Here is a 21611-nt window from a genome sequence, read left to right as displayed (position 1 = left end):
CACTATATCTGCTCTCCCTGGACCCCGCATTCACTGTATCCGGTCTCCCCTGACCCCGCATTCACTATATCTGCTCTCCCCGGACCCCGCATTCACTGTATCCGGTCTCCCCCGACCCCGCATTCACTATATCCGCTCTCCCCCGACCCCGCATTCACTATATCCGCTCTACTCCGACCCCGCATTCACTATATCCGCTCTCCCCGGACCCAGCATTCACTATATCCGCTCTCCCCGAACCCCGTATTCACTATATCCGCTCTCTCCGAACCCCGCATTCGCTATATCCGCTGTCCCCGGACCCCGCATTCACTATATCCGCTCTCCCCGGACCTCGCATTCACTATATCCGCTCTCCCCGGACCCAGCATTCACTATATCCACTCTCCCCGGACCCCACATTCACTATATCTGCTCTCCCCGGACCCCGCATTTGCTATATCCCATCTCCCACAGTACACAGAACATGGAAATGTAATTATTTTAGTAAATATAAACGGCTAAATCCCTTTTCCCATCAGCAGTATATAGCAGTCTTGTGACTTCTATCAGTGTCCAGCAGAGCACTGGTTAAAGCTTGTAGGAGGAGTTTTCATTCTGCTCTAAGAGGATGCAGAACCCCTGACCTCTGTGTGGACAGCTCTCATTGCCCCTGCCATCTCTAGCCATGCACATTAAACTGAGCATGTGCAGAGTGACTCCTAGAGCTCTGCTCTATCAGCAGATGGATTGGTGACACTGGAAGAAGAGGAGGTTTAGAGAAGACAGGATCAAACCGCCTTTTCTACACAATGTGGAGGATTAACCCCTTAGTTTCCACAGTTAACAGTAACAGGAATGCTTTACTGTATCTACAGATTGATTTTACTCTTCTGGGGTTTGTAATACTTTAATAACTCCTCCAGACAATTGATTTTCCAGACCAATCAGATTTCTTCCTTTACTATTTCCTGATTTATTTTTTTACTGCAGTCTTGTTAGAAGTAAAAAAAAAATGTATTGAACAAAAATAAAATTGTGTGTGCCGCTGCAATGAGGACAATCTTCCAGATCCGAACATTGTTCATGGGCGATGCTTTCAAAGCCTTCACAGCCTTGAGTAATGGCCAAGAGTACAGTGGTCAGGAGTGTGTCTTGTACAGACCACCATATCGAGTGCAGTGATGTGCATCTCCTTCCTGAACCATACCAGGCCACATACCCATAGTATGGGGGGGACCAACGTGCCAGGGGGAATCCCTCCGGGGCAAAGCACCTTGTCCCCTTGTTAATGAGAACAGGGAACTCCTCCCCACAAATCTGGCTGGTGGCTTTGGAGGTCTGTGGTGGAGTCTTTTTGGATTTTGGACCCCCTCCCCCTTTAATAATAAGGGGGCCCTCAGATACCACGCCCTACGTGAATGAGTATAGGGTACATAGTACTCAATAGTAACGCTAGCTGAGATATGTAATTGAAGGGGTGGGGATAGTGGTGACATCATCACCCAAATAGAACCAAGGGCCATGTAACGGAAGCGTAGGCAGGACAGAGCACATGGAGAAGATGGGGAACACACAAAGCTTTATTGAAGCAACAAAATGACACTCAATGGGGAATTGGCAGGGTGAGGGTGATGTGTGCACAAACCAGGGACGATTTCAGGCACGGGGAGTCTTCGGCGACAGGCAGGCAATCTCCCCCCTAGGCTTGGGGCCTCAGCCGAGCTCCCTCCATGACTGGACAGCGGATTGGAGACTCGGGCAACAGGCAGGCAACCTACCCCTGAGCAGGGGTCTCGGGCAACAGGCAGGCAATCTCCCCCCTGGGCTTGGGGCCTCAGCCGAGCTCCCTCCATGACTGGACAGCGGATTGGAGACTCGGGCAACAGGCGGCAACCTACCCCTGGGCAGGGGTCTCGAGCAACAGGTGGCAATTTACCCCTGGGCAGGGGTCTCGGGCAACAGGCGGCAATCTACCCCTGGGAAAGGGTCTCGAGCAACAGGCGGCAACCTACCACTGGGCAGGGACCTCGGGCAACAGGCGGCAATCTATCCCTGGGCAGGGGCCTCGGGCAACAGGCGGCAACCTACCACTGGGCAGGGGCCTCGGGCAACAGGCTGCAACCTACCACTAGGCAGGGACCTTGGGCAACAGGCGGCAATCTACCCCTGGGCAAAGGTCTCGAGCAACAGGCGGCAATCTACCACTGGGCAGGGGCCTCGGGCAACAGGCGGCAATCTACCCCTGGGCATGGGGTCTTGGGCAACAGGTGGCAACCTACCACTGGGCAGGGGTCTCGGGCAACAGGCAGCAATCTTCCCCTGGGCAGGGGTCTTGGGCAACAGGCGACAACCTACCACTGGGCAGGGGCCTCGGGCAACAGGCAGCAACCTACCCCTAGGCAGGGGTCTCGGGGACTCAATGGGACTCTAGCTGTGGAGTCCGACCTCAGCACAGCTCCCACCCAGCTTTCTAGGGACATTGGGTTCACGGGGACTCAATGGGTAGCGATGGCTCAAGCACTCGGGCACCACAGGTAGCTATACTCCGGGCACGCCATGGGGCGGTTCAAGTAAGGGTAGTCTAGGCGTGTAGTAGGGCAGTGCATAACCCAGTTTGGTCTGTGCGCACAACAGGGACAGTTCAGGACACGGGTGGTCAGTGCACACAGCGGGCAGTTCGGAACACGGGTGGTCGGTGCACACAGCGGGAAAAGTTCAGGACACGAGTGGTCGGTGCACACACCAGGGACAGTTCAGAACACGGGTGGTCGGTGCACACAGCAGGCACAGTTCAGGACACGGGTGGTCGGTGCACACAGCGGGGACAGTTCAGAACATGGGTGGTCGGTGCACACAGCGGGGACAGTTCAGGACACAGGTGGTCAGTGCGCACAACAGGGACAGTTCAGGACACGGGTGGTCGGTGCACACAGCGGGGACAGTTCAAGACACTCACGGTAAGCAGCTTGCAGACCCTCAGCGGCAGGCGGCTCCAGACAGGGACGACCAGCGGTCAGCGTTCCAGGGACAACCAGCGATCAGCAGACAGCAGCAGCTCCCCGGGCACTCAGCAGCGGATGGCTTCCAGGGACCTGTGGCCACGGACAGTGTGCAGGGTCCGTCAGCAGCAGCTCCCCGGGCACTCAGCAGCAGACAGCCTCCAGGGACACGCAGCCACAGACAGTGTGCAGGGTCCCTCAGCAGCAGCTCCCAGGGCACTCAGCAGCAGACAGCCTCCAGGGACACGCAGCCATGGATAGTGTGCAGGGTCCCTCAGCAGCAGCTCCCAGGGCACTCAGCAGCAGACAGGGTGCAAGGGTGCTCAGTAGACAGGTTTACAGACTTGCAGGGTCTCAGCTGTGGGGTCTTACCTTTGAGGAGAAGGCTCATGCAGAGCTGTGGAGACTCCCAAACCTGGGGTATTGCAGAGGGCTACAGTCCTGACCTTTTGGGGGTCTGCAGAGTGCGCAGGGGGGATGGCTGGGGAGGTTCGGTCACCCTCACCCGAGCCTCCCAGCATCTTTCTGGGAGCAAGATGATTCCAGCAGCATGGACAGGAACAAAGAGAAGGGGCTGCTTCCTGTGCGAGTCTTTTGAAAACCATGTGGGACGCAGCTAGTTTGCCTCGGCAACGGCTGGCCCAGCATTGTCCATGGAAGCTCCAAAGACATCAGAATGTGCAAGGGGGAAGAGAGGGGTGGAGGGATATGGCGGGGGATGGGAGAGGCACTGGCAGTCAGTGACAGGCCATATTTGAGCAGTAATGTTACCGCTATTGCCGCCCCCTTTGGTTACATATGCGGATTTCTGGTGAAGTCAGTGGTTTCTCGGGATGCGGCTAGTGCAATCACGCATGGCTTCCTTAGGTACCAGTGACAGTGGGAAGCTGTCATTCAGTGAAGGAAATGCGTATTTGCTCCCCGGCTGATGCTGAATGTTCACCCACTCACAAAGAAATGATCGGTCTAAAAATCAAATGTTCGGTGTATTGTAACACTGAGAGAGAGAATACCAACAACAAATTCAGAAGAAATGCATGTCTAACAAATGATGACTGATCTGCATGTTCATGAGGGGAATAAGGATTTGATCCCCTTCACAAAACATGACTTATTACTTTGTGGCAAATCCCTTGTTGGCAATCACAGAGGTCAGACGTTTCCTGGAGTTGGCCGCCAGGTTTGCACACATTTCAGGAGAAATTTTGGCCCGCTCCTCTTGGCAGATCCTCTCCAAGTCATTAAGGTTTGGTGGCTGACGTTTGGCAACTCGAACTTTCAGCTCCCTCCACAGATTTTCAGTCGGATGAAGGTCTGGAGACTGGCTAGGCCACTCCAGGACCTTAATGTGCTTCTTCTTGAGCCACTTCTTTGTTGCCTTGGCCGTATGTTTTGGGTCATTGTCATTCTGGAACACCCATCCACAACCCATTTTCAATGCCCTGGCTGAGGGAAGAAGGTTCTCACCCAGGATTTGATGGTACATTGCCCCGTCCATCGTCCCTTTGATGCGGTGCAGTTGTCCTGTCCCCTTAGCAGAAAAACACCCCCAAAGCAGAATGTTTCCACCACCATGTTTGACAGTTGGAATGGTGTTCTTGGGGTCATAGGCAGCATTCCTCCTCCTCCAAACACGGCGAGTTAAGTTGATGCCAAAGAGCTGGATTTTGGTCTCATCTGACCACAACACTTCCAACCAGTCCTCCTCTGCATCATTCAGATGTTCAGTGGCAAACTTCAGACGGGCCTGGACATGTGCTTTCTTGAGCAGAGGGACCTTGCGGGCACGGCAGGATTTCAGTCCTTGTCGGTGTAGTGTGTTACCAATTGTTTTCTTGGTGACTGTGGTCCCAGCTGCCTGGAGATCATTGACAAGACCCTCACGTGTAGTTCTGGGATGATTCCTCACTGTTCTCATGATCATTGACACTCCACGAGGTGAGATCTTGCATGGTGCACCAGACCTAGGGAGACTGACACTTGTTTTGTGTTTCTTCCATTTGTGAATGATTGCACCAACTGTTGTCACCTTCTCACCAAGCTGCTTGGCCATAGTTTGGTAGCCCAGTCCAGCCTTGTGTAGGTCTACAATCTTGTCCCTCACATCCTTGGACAGCTCATTGGTCTTTGCCATGGTGGAGAGTTTGGAATCTGATTGTTTGATTGCTCCTGTGGACAGGTGTCTTTTATACAGATAACAAAATGAGATTAGCAGCACTCCCTTTAAGAGACTGCTTCTAATCTCAGCTTGTTACCTGTATGAAAGACACCTGGTAGCCAGAAATCCTGCTAAATGATAGGGGATCAAATCCTTATTTCCCTCATGAACATGTAGATCAGTCATTTGTTAGACATGCATTTCTGCTGAATTTGTTGTTGCTATTCTGTCTCTCAGTGTTACAATACACCAAACATTCGATTTTTAGACCGATCATTTCTTTGTGAGTGGGCGAACATTCAACATCAGCCGGGGAGCAAATACGCATTTCCTTCACTGTATATAGAAGTGGTAGAAAAGTTCCTTCTATATACTGAATGATGATTGGCTCCCACCAAACGGAGGGCCAGAACAGCCAAAGTTTGATTTTAGCTATCAGCTCATCTCTACTCTCCAATATAAACCAGGAGCTCATAGTCAGTATAGTGATCCCCTTCATTGGTGACCAATGGGAGAAGGACCTCCTTATATCAGTGGTCAGTGTAGTGGTTCCTTACATTGGTGACCAATACTAGAAGGACCCCCTTATATCACTGGTCAGTGTTGGGATCCTTTACACTAGTGACTGATGGGAGAAGGACCCCTTTTATGTCAAAGATCAGAGTAGCGATCCTTTACACTGGTGACCAATGGGAGAAGGACCCCCTTATATCACTGGTAAGTGTGGTGGTCCCTTACATTGCTGACCAATGAGTGAAGGGCCCCTTACTGTATATCAGTGATCAGTGTAGTGATCCCTTACACTGGTAACCAATGGAAGAAGGACCCCTTTATATCAGAGGTCAGTGTGGTGGTCCATTACATTGGTGACCAATTGGAGAATGATTCCCTTATATCAGTGGTCAATGTAGTGGTCCCTTACATTGGTGACCATTGAGCGAAGGGCCCCTTACTGTATATCAGTGATCAGTGTAGTGGTCTCTTACATTGCTGACCAATGGGAGAAGGATCCCTTTATATCACTGGTCAGTGTGGTGGTCCCTTACATTGCTGACCAATGGGAGAAGGATCCCTTTATATCAGTGGTCAATGTAGTGGTCCCTTACATTGGTGACCAATGAGTGAAGGGCCCCTTACTGTATATCAGTGGTTAGTGTAGTGGTCCCTTACATTGCTGAATGGGAGAAGGATCCCTTTATATCAGTGGTCATTGTAAAGGTCCCTTACATTGCTGACCAGTGGGAGGACTCATTGTATCAGTGGTCAGTGTAGTGGTCCCTTACTTCGGTCACCAATTGGAGAAGGATCCCCTTATATCAGTGGTCATTGTGGTGGTCCCTTACATTGGTGACCAATCGGAGAAGGATTCCGGTATATCAATGGTCAGTAGGAGAAGGATATTTTTACATCATCATCAGTGGGAAGATTGCCCCTCTTACAAATCATTGATTCCAATTTTTACTGAAAGAAAAACATTGTTCTTTATATTTCTCTCCCCCTTGGTGGGAGTGGAGGTGACCCCTCTATGAGGACATACAGTCCTTACACACCCAGCACAAGGCTGGGGTCACAATACAAGACGGTTCGCAGGGCTGCAGTTCCTCTGAGCTCCACAAGATCATCTCACTTCTACCCAGCCAGGAAGTCTCTGTGGTACAAAGGAAGTGATGTAAGATACAGACAGGAAGTGATGTCAGTGTATAAACAGGAAAGTTGACCATTGACTCATGAGGAAGTAGAGAGGAGCCATTGGTGGAAGTGGCAGCAGAGGAGGTAATAAGATCTGATTTTCTATTCACACCCATGGTTGAGGTGATGTAGCCATATTAGTGAACTTGCAACCAATATTTTTGTTTCTTGGTTGTCATCCTTGTACCATACGGGTTGTGTATGAGGTCGCTCTTCAGTCTTTCGCAGGGAGGTCGGTAAAGTCTCTCTGTACATGGAGAGTTTGTTGTACGAGGCTTTTTAATCTGGAGACCGATGTTTCTTTTTGCATCTCGAGATGAAAAAAAGATTTTGATCTCTGTCCTTCTAGATCAGGTTGGTTCGCAGCTTCTACATGCGGCATCTGTGGCCGTATGAGTGCACATTGAGGAATCTAGACAAAAAAGACTGTAAAGAATCAATTTACACAGACACATCATTAGGGCTTGATCGCCAGCTCATTAGTCCCCCTGCTCAGCAGATCCCCGGCTCATTAGGCCCCCTGCTCGGCAGATCCCTGGCTCATTAGTGCCCCCGCTCGGCAGATCCCCGGCTCATTAGTGCCCCCGCTCGGCAGATCCCCGGCTCATTAGTGCCCCCGCTCGGCAGATCCCCGGCTCATTAGTGCCCCCGCTCGGCAGATCCCCGGCTCATTAGTGCCCCCGCTCGGCAGATCCCCGGCTCATTAGTGCCCCCGCTCGGCAGATCCCCGGCTCATTAGTGCCCCCGCTCGGCAGATCCCCGGCTCATTAGTGCCCCCGCTCGGCAGATCCCCGGCTCATTAGTGCCCCCGCTCGGCAGATCCCCGGCTCATTAGTCCCCCCGCCGGGCAGATCACCGGCTCATTAGTGACCCCGCACGGCAGATCCCCGGCTCATTAGAACCCCCGCCGGGCAGATCCCCGGCTCATTAGTCTCCCTGCCGGGCAGATCCCCGGCTCATTTTTCCCCTTGCCGGGCAAATCGCCGGCTCATTAGTCCACATGCTCAGCAAACCCCCCAGCTCATTGGTACCCGCGTTCAGCAGATCTCCTGATTAGTATTACCTCTAGCTCTGCTTATGCTCCATTCAGCAGTACCGCAAGCTTTGCTAATCCCCCACTCAGTGGCAAACCCCAGCTATTAAATGTAGAGCAATCTTCCTATTACCCCTCTCACATCTACATTCTATTATTGTGTGATCAATACCATCCAAATAATTCTTACTTTAATTTACCAATTATTTTTTGATAAGGAAACCTGTATAGAATAAATGATGGAACAAAGGAAGATTGAGGAGGACCGGAGTAATATGACTAAGAAGATACTAAAGCTCTCCCTGGAGATCATCTACTTGCTGACCGGAGAGGTGAGGAGGATTCTGGGAGGTCACATGACATCACTCTTATCTCTATTAATAAAACACAGACGTGACTAGAGAGGTGAGGAGGATTCTGGGAGGTCAGATGACATCATTCTTATCTCTATTAATAAAACACAGACCTGACCGGAGAGGTGAGGAGGATTTTGGGAGTCTAACATGATATTCCTATTGGTTCCCCAATACAGAGATTTACTCTTCTGAAGTCAGGTGATCATATGACCATCACAGTGCCTCCATGTGACTCCCTAAAACCTGAGAGACCCAACATGCAGAAGATTCTAGAAGTCACCAAGAAGATGATGGAGCTGCTGACAGGAGAGGTGAGTGGTACTGGGAATTCTGGGACATTCTCCAGTAACAGACAAGGGATGTGTCTGGATGATGACTGTATCATTGTGTGTGTCAGGTTCCTATAAGGTGTCAGGGTGTCACTGTCTATTTCTCCATGGAGGAGTGGGAGTATTTAGAAGGACACAAGGACCTCTACAAGGACGTTATAATGGAGAATCAGCCGCCCCTCACATCATCGGGTAAGAGGAGACTTTATTGTAAAGGAGTGAGCAGTACGGAGGGTCCACCTAGATCCCCCATCATCTGATAAACACATAGAAACAATGGATTCAGTCAGTGTGTGTATTTCCTACAGATGGATCCAGTAATGGGAACCCACCAGAGAGATGTCCCCGTCCTCTGTATTCCCGGGATTCCACACAGGAAGGTCACACCATCCCTCACCATCATCAGGTAGATGGATCCAATCATGGGAACCCACCAGAGAGATGTCCCCGTCCTTTGTATTCCTGGGACTCCACACAGGAAGGTCACACCATCCCTTGCCATCATCTGGTAGGTGGGACCAAGGAACTAGAACAGATATCTAAGCTATGAGAGGACATTCTTCCATGTGATCTCTTTTTCTGTTTTACCCATATATTCTATCATCTTTTGGGTTTAGAACGAGGAACTGAAAGACATCAAAGTTGAGATTAAGGAGGAAGAAGAAGCTCAGCAGTCTATGGGAGAGGGAGATCCTCTGTATTCCCTGGATGCCGCACAGGAAGGTCACACCATCCCTCACCATCATCAGGTAGATGGATCCAGTTATGGGAACCGACCAGAGAGATGTCCTCTGTATTCCCGGGATTCCACAGATGAAGGTCACACCATCCCTCACCATCATCAGGTAGGTGAGGAACAATTTTAGGCAATTATGAGTTTTATACAAGCATACAGTCAGATCCATAAATATTGGGACATCGACACAATTCTAAAATTTTTGGCTCTATACACCACCACAAAGGTTTTGAAATGAAACAAACAAGATGTGCTTTAACTGCAGACTGTCAGCTTTAATTTGAGTGTATTTACATCCAAATCAGGTGAACGGTGTAGGAATTACAACAGTTTGCATATGTGCCTCCCACTTGTTAAGGGACCAAAAGTAATGGGACAGAATAATAATCATAAATCAAACTTTCACTTTTTAATACTTGGTTGCAAATCCTTTGCAGTCAATTACAGCCTGAAGTCTGGAACGCATAGACATCACCAGACGCTGGGTTTCATCCCTGGTGATGCTCTGCCAGGCCTCTACTGCAACTGTCTTCAGTTCCTGCTTGTTCTTGGGGCATTTTCCCTTCAGTTTTGTCTTCAGCAAGTGAAATGCATGCTCAATCGGATTCAGGTCAGGTGATTGACTTGACCATTGCATAACATTCCACTTCTTTCCCTTAAAAAACTCTTTGGTTGCTTTTGCAGTATGCTTTGGGTCATTGTCCATCTGCACTGTGAAGCGGCTTCCAATGAGTTGTGAAGCATTTGGCTGAATATGAGCAGATAATATTGCCCAAAACACTTCAGAATTCATCCTGCTGCTTTTGTCAGCAGTCACATCATCAATAAATACAAGAGAACCAGTTCCATTGGCAGCCATACATGCCCACACCATGACACTACCACCACCATGTTGCACTGATGAGGTGGTATGCTTAGGATCATGAGCAGTTCCTTTCCTTCTCCATACTCTTCTCTTCCCATCACTCTGGTACAAGTTGATCTTGGTCTCATCTGTCCATAGGATGTTGTTCCAGAACTGTGAAGGCTTTTTTACATGTCGTTTGGCAAACTCTAATGTGGCCTTCCTGTTTTTGAGGCTCACCAATGGTTTACATCTTGTGGTGGAACCCTCTGTATTCACTCTGGTGAAGTCTTCTCTTGATTGTTGACTTTGACACACATACACCTACCTCCTGGAGAGTGTTCTTGATCTGGCCAACTGTTGTGAAGGGTGTTTTTCTTCACCAGGCAAAGAATTCTTCAGTCATCCACCACAGTTGTTTTCCGTGGTCTTCCGGGTCTTTTGGTGTTGCTGAGCTTACCGGTGCGTTCCTTTTTTTTAAAGAATGTTCCAAACTGTTGTTTTGGCCACGCCTAATGTTTTTGCTATCTCTCGGATGGGTTTGTTTTGTTTTTTCAGCCTAATGATAGCTTGCTTCACTGATAATGACAGCTCTTTGGATCTCATCTTGAGAGTTGACAGCAACAGATTCCAAATGCAAATAGCACACTTGAAATGAACTCTGGACCTTTTATCTGCTCATTGTAATTGGGATAATGAGGGAATAACACACACCTGGCCATGGAACAGCTGAGAAGCCAATTGTCCCATTACTTTCGGTCCCTTAACAAGTGGGAAGCACATATGCAAACTGTTGTAATTTCTACACCGTTCACCTGATGTGGATGTAAATACCCACAAATTAAAGCTGACAGACTACAGTTAAAGCACATCTTGTTAGTTTCATTTCAAATCCATTGTGGTGGTGTATAGAGCCAAAAATGTTAGAATTGTGTCGATGTCCCAATATTTATGGACCTGACTGTATGTATTATAACTGATGTTTTTTTTAATATATTTAGAGTGGAAACCTCTGGGATTGTAAAATTGTTAAAGAAGAGTATAAAGTGGCCGATGAGGAGTATGGTGTGATGATAAAGATTTTTCAGGAATGTAATGAATTCTATAAGGATGCTAGGATGGAGCCATCTAGTAGCAGAAACCCACCAGAGAGATGTCCCCGTCCTCTGTACTCCCGGGATTCCACACAGGAAGGTCTCACCATCCCCCACCATCATCAGGTTGATGGATTCAGTAACGGAAACCCACCAGAGAGATGTCCCCGTCCTCTGTATTCCCGGGATTCCACACAGGAAGGTCACAACATCCCTCACCATCATCAGGTACAGTTGTGACCAAAATTATTCAACCCCCACTGAAATTGAGTGTTTTGGCCAGTTTGACATTGCTTTTGATCATTCAGTCATCTTGCTTACATTTACATTAAAGAGGCACTTGTAGGTCAGACAAATATAACATAACAGTTATAATGAAATAACCACAAATGTCTTTTCTGTGCTCACAGCATTATCAGTTTTATTCAACCCCCAAGTGACATTCAATCTTAGTACTTAGTACAGCATCCTTTTACAGTTATAACAGCTTTTAAACGTGAAGCATAGCTTGACACAAGTGTCTTGCAGCGATCTACGGGTATCTTCGCCCATTCTTCATGGGCAAAGGCCTCCAGTTCAGTCACATTCTTAGGCTTGCGCACTGCAACTGCTTTCTTTAAGTCCCACCAGAGGTTCTCAATCGGATTTAAGTCTGGTGACTGCGATGGCCACTCCAAAATGTTCCAGCCTTTCCTCTGCAACCATGCTCTAGTGGACTTGGAGGTATGCTTGGGATCATTGTCCTGTTGAAAGGTCCAACGTCTCCCAAGCCTCAGGTGTGTGACGGACTGCATCACGTTTCCATCCAATATCTCCTGGTACTGAAGAGAATTCATGGTACCTTGCACACGCTGAAGCTTCCCTGTACCTGCAGAAGCAAAACAGCCCCAAAGCATGATTGACCCTCCACCATGCTTCACAGTAGGCAAGGTGTTCTTTTCATCATAGGCCTTGTTCTTCCTCCTCCAAACATAGCGTTGATCCATGGGCCCAAACAGTTCTAATTTTGTTTCATCAGTCCACAGAACACTATCCCACAACTTTTGTGGTTTGTCCACATGGCTTTTGGCATACTGCAGTCGACTCTTCTTATTCTTTGGAGACAGCAAGGGGGTACGCCTGGGAGTTCTGGCACGGAGGCCTTCATTACGCAGTGTGCGTCTTATTGTCTGGGCTGAAACTTCTGTACCCACATCTGACAAATCTTTTCTCAGTTCCTCAGCAGTCACACGGGGACTTCTCTCCACTCTACGCTTCAGGTAGCGCACAGCAGTCGAAGTCAGCATCTTCTTTCTGCCACGACCAGGTAGCGTTTCAACAGTGCCCTTTGCCTTGAATTTGCGAATGATGCTTCCTAAGGTGTCTCTTGGTATGTTTAACATCTTTGCAATCTTCTTATAGCCATTGCCCTTCCTGTGAAGAGAAATCACCTCTTCTCTTGTCTTCCTGGACCATTCTCTTGCCTTCACCATGTTTGTAACCACACCAGTAAATGTCTAGAAGGAGCTGAGTATCACAGTCATTTTAAAGCTGCCTAATTGGTGCTTATTATGCTTGATTGCTGCTCGGTGACATCCACAGGTGTTTTCAATACCTGATGGAAAGCACCTGTATGAACCTCTGTTCTTCAGAGTGGTAGTCTTTAAGGGGTTGAATAATTGTGGCAATGAAGAAACCACATAAGAACCATTTACTACTGTATTACATAAACAATTGATGTCATTTTAGTTGCATTTGGGTAGTTACAACGTCCTTGTAGGATTTGATTCTGAATACAATTCCAAATGTACACTATAGTCCCTAAACCCCTTTACAGCATTGGGGGTTGAATAATTTTGGTCACAACTGTAGGTGGGACTAAGGAACTAGAACAGAGTTCTAAGCTGTGAGAGGACATTCCCCCATATGATCTCTTGTTCCTTTTTACACATATATTCTATCATCTTTGGGGTTTAGAATGAAAAATTAAAAGACATCAAAGTTAAGATTAAAGAGGAAGAAGAAGAAACATTGGTGAGTGGAGCTCAGCAGTCTATGGGAGGGGGAGATCCTCTGTATTCCTGGGATTCCACACAGGAAGATCACACCATCCCTCACCATTACAAGGTTGGTTGAACGGAACATCTGGAACATGGACTGGTGAGACGATGTGTGGGGCTTTTTCATACGTGATGTCACAATATTACATCTTAAGTTTTACGTTTCTATAATTTTCTTGGTTTAGGGTGAAGATCTGAGAGATATAAAAGATGAGGTGAAAGCAGAAGAAGAACAGGCGTATGTGAGGGATGATCAGCAGTCTATGGAGGAGGATGGAATAACGGGGACATTTATAGAGGAGGATACTCCTACAGAGATCAGCACAGGTGGGTCATCAACACTAAATCCATTTCTCCACCCATACTGCTCACTGATTGGTCCAGAGTAGGGCGGGGTGATATCGGCCTGTAATACCCTGGTCACTTTCCTGAGCTGTGTTCCCCGTCCTGTATTCCTGTATTCCTCTCAGATCATCTTCCTTCTCTGTGACACAATTTATGTCTCTGGACTGGACTTATGGAGGTTCTGGGGATCAGCTGGTAGCAAAGGGTTGACTTTCGCTAAAGGTGTTGCTCAATCTTGGCACCTGGGGTATGTGTATTGAATCATCTCCCCAAGTCAAGCAAGATCTTTGACAGAACAATTCTCCCAGGGTACTCTGTCTGCTGGCTGTGCCGGATGGAGGGATATGTCTGTATAGTCTCAGACCCAAGTCACTGAGTGCAGTCTCAGGAGATGGGAGGCAGCGGTGTGGGACCTCTGCAACTTGTCTACAGTAAACATTTAAACTATCACTGATTCTGAATACCAATTTTATGGGTCCCTTACACTATATAATTTATATTGTACATTACATACTCCTGACCCCAGCACTATATACTCTGTTGTACGTTACAGTACAGTCCTGACCCATCAGCTATAAACTCTTTGCTGTACATTATATACTCCTGACCCCTGTACTATATACTCTGTGTTTGTACATTACATACGCCTGACCCCTGCACTATATACTCTGTGTTGTACATTACATACTCCTGATACTATATAGTCCTAACTGTTGTATCTCATACAATATATTGTACATGATATGGTCCTGACATCTGCTCTCCCCTTTCGCCCACTGCTATATATACATATAATATGGATTCTTTTTTCTTACACCCATTTCCTACCACCTGGACATTTTATATTGGATGATGTGATTGGAGCACAGACTTTTACATGGTGATAATAATGTGATAACATCCTCCAACTTTGGAACATTAAACAGAAAGTGATCATGAGGGAGGAGCCAATAACCCAATAATGGTGGTGTTCAGGATGGGAGAGGAGCCAATAACCCAATGATGGTGGTCTTCAGGATCAGTCCAGTCTTCCTCTTGGTTGTTCTCCCCCCATCCTCACTCTCTGACCTCTGGTGGGGCTCAGCCCCACTGTTCTTCATAACTAAATCATGGACTAAATCAGAAAGTGCAGTACTTCTTGTGTTGGGAAGATGGCGATGAGTGATAGAGGGGGTGGGAACCCTCGTTCTATAATCCCCTCATCACTGTCCCTCCTATAAAAGACAGTTCTGGTTGTTTCCTCACTCTCTGACTAAGGTCCATGAATAAAGAAATGACCTGGTAGGAGATCAGAGGAGCCATTTCCTAGTTCCCTTGAGGGTGGAACTGGAAGCTCCTCAGAGACCAAGCTGCCTGATGTGGGCGGACTCCTGGTTTGGGGGAACCAATCAGCTCCTGTCTAGTAATCCTCTTTGTCTTTGTATTTTAGTCCATGGCCGAGAGATGAGGAAAACCTCCGAGGATTGTCTCACTTTGTCTGCAGACTGGAAAGTAGAAGATGACGACATCACACAGTATAGTCCAGGAGAAAACCCGGCTCCCTCCAATGTCCATCCGGCACCACCTAGTGTAGATGGACCATCAGATTCCTCGTATCCTGAGGAACCTCAGACTGTGCGGGACTGGGCCGGCCTTCCAACAGGGAAGAGATTCTCCTGTACTGAGTGCGTGAAATGTTTCCGTTTCAAATCCCAACTTGATGTGCATAAAAGAACTCACACGGGGGAGAAGCCGTATTCCTGTCCTGAGTGCGGGAAATGTTTTGTACAAAAACTACAACTTGTCACACATCAAATCTCTCACACAGGGTTAAAGCCGTATTCCTGTGCCGAGTGTGGGAAATGTTTTCGAGGGAGGTCCAATCTTTACCAACATCGGAAATTGCATTGGAGTGAGAAGCCCTATCCCTGCTCTGAGTGCGACAAAGGTTATGTACAAAAATCAGAGCTTGTCAGACATCAGAGGTCTCACACTGAGAAGCCGTATTCCTGTCCTGAGTGCGGAAAATGTTTTTCAAAAAAGAACCATCTTTCCATACACCGGAGTTCTCACACGGAGGAGAAGCCACTTTCCTGTCCCGAGTGCGGGAAATGTCACTCACGCAAGTCCTGTCTTTATAGACACTTGAAATTGGACACGGGGGAGGATCCACTTTCCTGGTCTGATTGAGGGAATTTCTCCTGTCTTTCTGTACATCAGGGGTCCCACACAACCCTCGTGGTGTATTAGTGCGGGAAATGTTCTCTATATGAATGTTGCTAGACATCACAGCTCTCATTGGGTGGGGTTAGTCATTACCTTTCATTTGTAAATATTGTGGTGTAATCTTTCACAATTGGAGATCTTCTTTTTTTTTTTTTTTTTTTTACTTATATAATATCCAATAAAATTTAATTTTTTTTTTTTATAATTTTAGCTAAAAATGTATTCTTCTCCATGTCTTTGTAAAAAAAAAAAAAATATCCCAGTAAGTTTGTATATTGATTGGTTTGGTATAGAGTCTACAACCTATGGGATCTATCCAGCTATGGTGCTATGCCGGTGATCAGTGACTTGGTGTGACTGTGGTAGCGTGGCGGGCAATTTGGCACTAACAGACACTGGCTGAGAAGGACACTGACATCGATGGTGCTAGTGACACGAATACAGTGATACCACTGATTTGGAGTTTGTCTTCAGTTAGTGTATCTAAATCTGAGAATATGCTTAACACTCCCCTCCCCCCAAGACTGACAATGCTGCTATCCAAGTGTGCCCCCTGTGCTCCTTCATTCAGAGTTGGGGCGCTTTGATACAGGGGGTGTATTACTGGGAAGAGTGGGGGTGCTCTAATACAGGGGGTGTGTTACTGGCCAGAGTGGGGGTGCTCTAATACAGGAGCTGCGTTACTGGCCAGAGTGAGGGCACTCTAATACAGGGGGTGTGTTACTGGGAAGAGTGGGGGTGCTCTAATACAGGGGGTGTGTTACTGGGAAGAGTGGGGGCGCTCTAATACAGGGGGTGTGTTACTGGGAAGAGTGGGGGCGCTCTAATACAGGGGGTGTGTTACTGGCCAGAGTGGGGGAGGGGCTCAATTACAGGACATGTTACTAGCCAGAGTGGGGGTGGCTCTAATACAGGAGGTGTGTTACTGGGCAGAGTGGGGGAGGGGCTCAATTACAGGACGTGTTACTGGCCAGAGTGGGGGAGGGGCTCTAATACAGGTGTGTTACTGGACAGAGTGGGGGAGGGGCTCTAATACAGAAGGTGTGTTACTGGGTAGAGTGGAGGGGGTGGCTCTAATACAGGAGGTGTGTTACTGGGTAGAGTGGAGGGGGTGGCTCTAATACAGGAGGTGTGTTACTGGGCAGAGTGGGGGGTGGCTCTAATACAGGAGGTGTTACTGGCCAGAGTGGGGGAGGGGCTCTAATACAGGTGGTGTGTTACTGGGCAGAGTGGGGGTGCTCTAATACAGGAGGTGTGTTACTGGCCAGAGTGGGGGAGGGACTCTAATACAGGGGGGGTGTCACTGGCCTGAGTGGGGGAGGGGCTGCAATACAGGGGGTGTTACTGGGCAGAGTGGGAGGGGCTCTAATACAGGAGGTGTTACTGAGCAGAGTGGGGGTGCTCTAATACAAGGGGTGTGTTACTGTCCACAGTGGGAGAGGGGCTCAATTACAGGACGTGTTACTGTCCAGAGTGGCGGGTGGCTCTAATACAGGAGGTGTGTTACTGGGCAGAGTGGGGGAGGGGCTCAATTACAGGACCTGTTACTGGCCAGAGTGGGGGCGTGTTACTGGACAGAGTGGGGGAGGGGCTCTAATACAGGTGTGTTACTGGGTAGAGTGGGGGGGGGGGGGTGGCTCTAATACAGGAGATGTGTTACTGGCCAGAGTGGGAGAGGTACTCTAATACAGGGGGTGTGTTACTGGCCAGAGTGGGGGAGGGGCTGCAATACAGGGGGCTGTTACTGGGCAGAGTGGGAGGGGCTCTAATACAGGAGGCGTTACTGGGCAGAGTGGGAGGGGGGCTCTTATATGGGGGGTGTTACTGGGCAGAGTGGGGCAGGGGCTCTAATACAGGAGGTGTGTTACTGGGCAGAGTGGGAGGGGCTCTATTACAGGAGGTGTGTTATTGGGCAGAGTGGGAGGGGCTCTATTACAGGAGGTGTGTTACTGGGCAGAGTGGAAGGGGGGCTCTAATACAGGGGGGTGTTACTGGGCAAGGTGGGAGGGGCTCTGTTACAGGAGGTGTGTTACTGGGCAGAGTGGGGGATGGGGCTCTAATACAGGGGGTGTGTTACTGGGCAGAGTGGGAGGGGCTCTATTACAGAAGGTGTTACTGGGCAGAGTGGGAGGGGCTCTATTACAGGAGGTGTGTTACTGGGTAGAGTGGAAGGGGGGCTCTAATACAGGGGGTGTGTTACTGGGCAGTGTGTGGTGGGAGGGGCTGTAATACAGGGGGTGTGCCACTATACAGTGTGGGAGGTGCTTTATGCACTCACGTATATAAACGCATGTAGACGTGTACACAAAGCGGAATATGGATGGTACCAGTGATGCAGACATCATGCGTTGAACCACAGGTAGCGAACGGATCTCTCTGCTCGTCCTGCAGGACCTTCTCTCTGGTGATGACATCAGCGATGTCTGTGAACGAGGTCAGGAAATGGCTGTGAAGCCGGAGGATGAAATGTATTAGGAAGGCCGAGATCCATGGTGGGCGGAGTCTGTCATGTGGAGGAGGAGCCCCCTTCTACCACCCTACCTGAGGAGAGCTGACACCAGGAGAACAAGGGTGACGCCCCTCCCCCTTCTCTTTATAGTGACAGGATGTGGGTGGAGACACAGGCAGAGCCTTCATTGGATGCTGTTGTAGATGGGGGTGTGCCTTCTCATGCTGTGTGGCTGAAATCTGTACCCTCAGAGTGTGTGATGTCACTTCCTGTCCTCACCTCAGACTCCTCATACAGGTACAGGGAGGGAGGGATAAATGTCTGCGTGACCAACTCCCTCCATCTTCACTGAATACATAGTTACAGCTTTATGTAACCTCTACCCACACTGACAGAAGGGCAACTGACACACTAATAGATAGGCAACAGACACACTGACTGACACGCTGACTGACTGACACACTGACTGACAGGCTGACTGACTGACACGCTGACTGACTGACACGCTGACTGACTGACTGACACGCTGACTGACTGACACACTTACTGCCTGACTGACACGCTGACTGACTGAACCAAATGCGATATCTCCTGCGCTGCGGTGCCCACTGTGTCCTCCGGATCGGATCGTTGTACGGGACCTCTGTGCAAGGTCCCGATCATGTGATCAATGATTGGCCAATCAGTGATCACATGCAGAGTAGTAAGCAAGATGTCACTTCTGACATCATTGCTTACTACATGTGAAATCTGTTACACCCATTATGGGTGTAAAAGCACTCTCAGTCCAGTCAGCTCTTCGGAAGAAGGCATGTCCTTCGAAACGCGTCAGCTGTACTGAGTGGCTTCCTCCATGATGGGATTCGCATTGGCATCTTGCCTCTAAAGTCCCTTTGAGGACTTACATGCTTGTTTTTATTCGCTGTTTGTGAGTACCATTCTTTTATTCAATACATTTTTGGTTACTGAGGTAATGCGCAAGGTTGGTGCGCTTCTCTTTTGTTGTTCTCCTTCACACGCTGACTGACTGACACAGACTGACTGACTGACACGCTGACTGACTGACACACTGACTGACTGACACGCTTATTGACTGACACAGACTGACTGACGCTGACTGACACAGACTGACTGACTGCCAGACACAATGACTGACTGACAGACACGCTGACTGACTGACACAGACTGACTGACTGACACGCTGACTGATTGACATGCTGACTGACTGACAGACTGACTGACTGACAGGCTGACTGACACAGACTGACTGACTGACAGACACAATGACTGACTGATAGACACAATGACTGACTGACACGCTGACTGACTGACACGCTGACTGACTGACACGCTGACTGACTGACACGCTGACTGACTGACACGCTGACTGACTGACTGACTGACAGACACGTTGACTGGCACGCTGACTGACTGACTGACAGACACGCTGACTGGCACGCTGACTGACTGACACGCTGGCTGACTGACTGACACGCTGACTGGCTGACACGCTGACTGGCTGACTGACACGCGGAATGACTGACACGCTTCAAAAATCCCAGTAAGTGTATATTAACCATTTGACCTTGTGGATTTGCACAGGAGGCCCACTCTGTAGCAGTCAATCTGCCATAGGTCGGTCTTCCAGTGGTTAATTGGGTTGTGTGAGGGCTGGTTCACACTCCATGCGTTTCAGTTGCTTTTTTTCCTGCATCCAAAACACACAGAAAGTCGGTGATCTGGTTGTCAGTGTCATAGTTCACATCAGCGCTCGCAGTTCCGGTGTGTTTCTGGTTGCAAAAAAAAAAGTAAAACAGGCTGCATTTTTCCTGCATAGAACTGTACTGGAATGCGTTAAAATGCATAAAAAGCTAACAAAAATAGGAACCAAAAGTGCACTGGAACGCACATTTTATTATTTCAATAGAAAAAAAAAAAAAAAAGAGAGGGGAATGAACTGGAAAGCATCAAAAATGTGCATATAGAAACGCATCCGGAACATGTTTCTATGGTGTGAACTGCCCCTTAACCACCTCACGTCCGGCCCATGTATATAAACGGCCGGATGGTGGCAGTGCAGGAGTGGGTGGATGTTTATAATGGCCTCCCCGCCCCCTGCTTGTGTGCGCTCCCTGGGAGCACGCAGCACTGCGATCCGGTGCCCACTGTGTCCTCCGGATCGGATCGTTGTACGGGACCTCTGTGCAAGGTCCCGATCATGTGATCAATGATTGGCCAATCAGTGATCACATGCAGAGTAGTAAGCAAGATGTCACTTCTGACATCATTGCTTACTACATGTGAAATCTGTTACACCCATTATGGGTGTAAAAAAAAAAAATTTACTTCACCCCCCACAAGTAGTACAGTGTCACGATGATGACACTGTACTGCTAGGGTGACAGTATGTAAAAAAAAAACAAAAAATATAAAAAAAATAAAAATGTAAAGAAAAAGTTTCAAAATTATAATTTTTGGTTATAAACTAATTTGGGCTATTTTATTTTTTACTAAAAAGATAACAGAATAAATTTTGGCCGAGATTTATGATGAAATATTATTTATTTGCAAAATTTTATAAGAAAAATTTTTTTTTTCAAAATTTTTGGACTTTTTCATTTACATAGCAAAAAAAAATAAAAATCCCCAGTGGTGAATAAATATCACCAAAATAAAGCTTTATCGGTCTAAAAAAAAAAATTCATATGGGTACAGTGTTGCATGACCGCGCAATTGTCATTCAAAGTGTGATAGCGCTGAAAGCTGAAAATTGGCCTGGGCAGGAAAAGGGTGAAAGTGTCCAGACTGGAAGGGGGTGAAAGCGTCTGGACTGGAAGGGGGGGGGGGGGGGGGAGTGTCAGGACTGGAAGGGGGGGGGTAAAACGTCCGGACTGGAAGGGGGGGAAAGAGTCCGGACTGGAAGGGGGGGAAAGAGTCCGGACTGGAAGGGGGGGAAAGCGTCTGGACTTGAAGGGGGAGAAAGCGTCCGGACTGGAAGGGGGGGGGGGAAGCGTCCAGACTGGAAGGGGGGGAAAGTGTCCGGACCGTAGGTGGTTAAAGTTCTAGTATCTACAAACTATACTGTATATACTGGAATCTGCGCAACTATAGACGCGATGATGTGATCGGCGACTTAAAGTGTGACTGTGATAGTGCGGTGGGAAATCTGACGCCAGCAGACACTACACCGTGTTTCAAATTAATATGCAAATTATATTTTTCTCATTTACCTAAATAATTGATGTAAATAACAGTCAGCATAATTCTCATGTTATCAACTATTAAGAGTACAATTCAAATTTTATTGAACAAACCTCCTAATAACAGTATTTTCTTTAAACATAAAACACTTA

At 48.2% G+C, this 21611-nt stretch overlaps 1 protein-coding gene across 4 annotated transcripts in view; it reads left to right on the top strand.

Moving 5' to 3' along the window:
* LOC149453245 (uncharacterized) overlaps positions 1 to 16014 on the top strand; it is a 42448-nt gene extending 26434 nt beyond the window's left edge. For 2 of the 4 annotated variants that reach the window (XM_089688307.1, XM_089688309.1), the window contains exons 4-10: positions 8615 to 8738; positions 8855 to 9054; positions 9164 to 9391; positions 11128 to 11448; positions 13177 to 13326; positions 13445 to 13586; positions 15034 to 16014. In XM_089688307.1, coding sequence (XP_089544433.1) covers positions 8615 to 8738; positions 8855 to 9054; positions 9164 to 9391; positions 11128 to 11448; positions 13177 to 13326; positions 13445 to 13586; positions 15034 to 15773 — 1905 coding nt within the window. In that variant the 3' untranslated portion in view covers positions 15774 to 16014. Of the gene's footprint in view, positions 1 to 6803; positions 6913 to 8079; positions 8267 to 8393; positions 8529 to 8614; positions 8739 to 8854; positions 9055 to 9163; positions 9392 to 11127; positions 11449 to 13176; positions 13327 to 13444; positions 13587 to 15033 lie in introns of those variants that run through there. The other 2 variants (XM_089688308.1, XM_089688310.1) reach the window with 2 other exon arrangements.
* The last annotated feature ends 5597 nt before the right edge of the window (positions 16015 to 21611 follow it).

This window comes from Staurois parvus, unplaced genomic scaffold (genome assembly GCF_062004578.1).
Source record: "Staurois parvus isolate SC_StPar_1 unplaced genomic scaffold, SC_StPar_1.0 ptg000449l, whole genome shotgun sequence".
In the NCBI taxonomy this organism is placed as follows: Eukaryota; Metazoa; Chordata; class Amphibia; order Anura; family Ranidae; genus Staurois; species Staurois parvus.
Note: the sequence above shows the minus strand (reverse complement) of the source record. Positions and strands in the feature narration are given on the sequence as shown.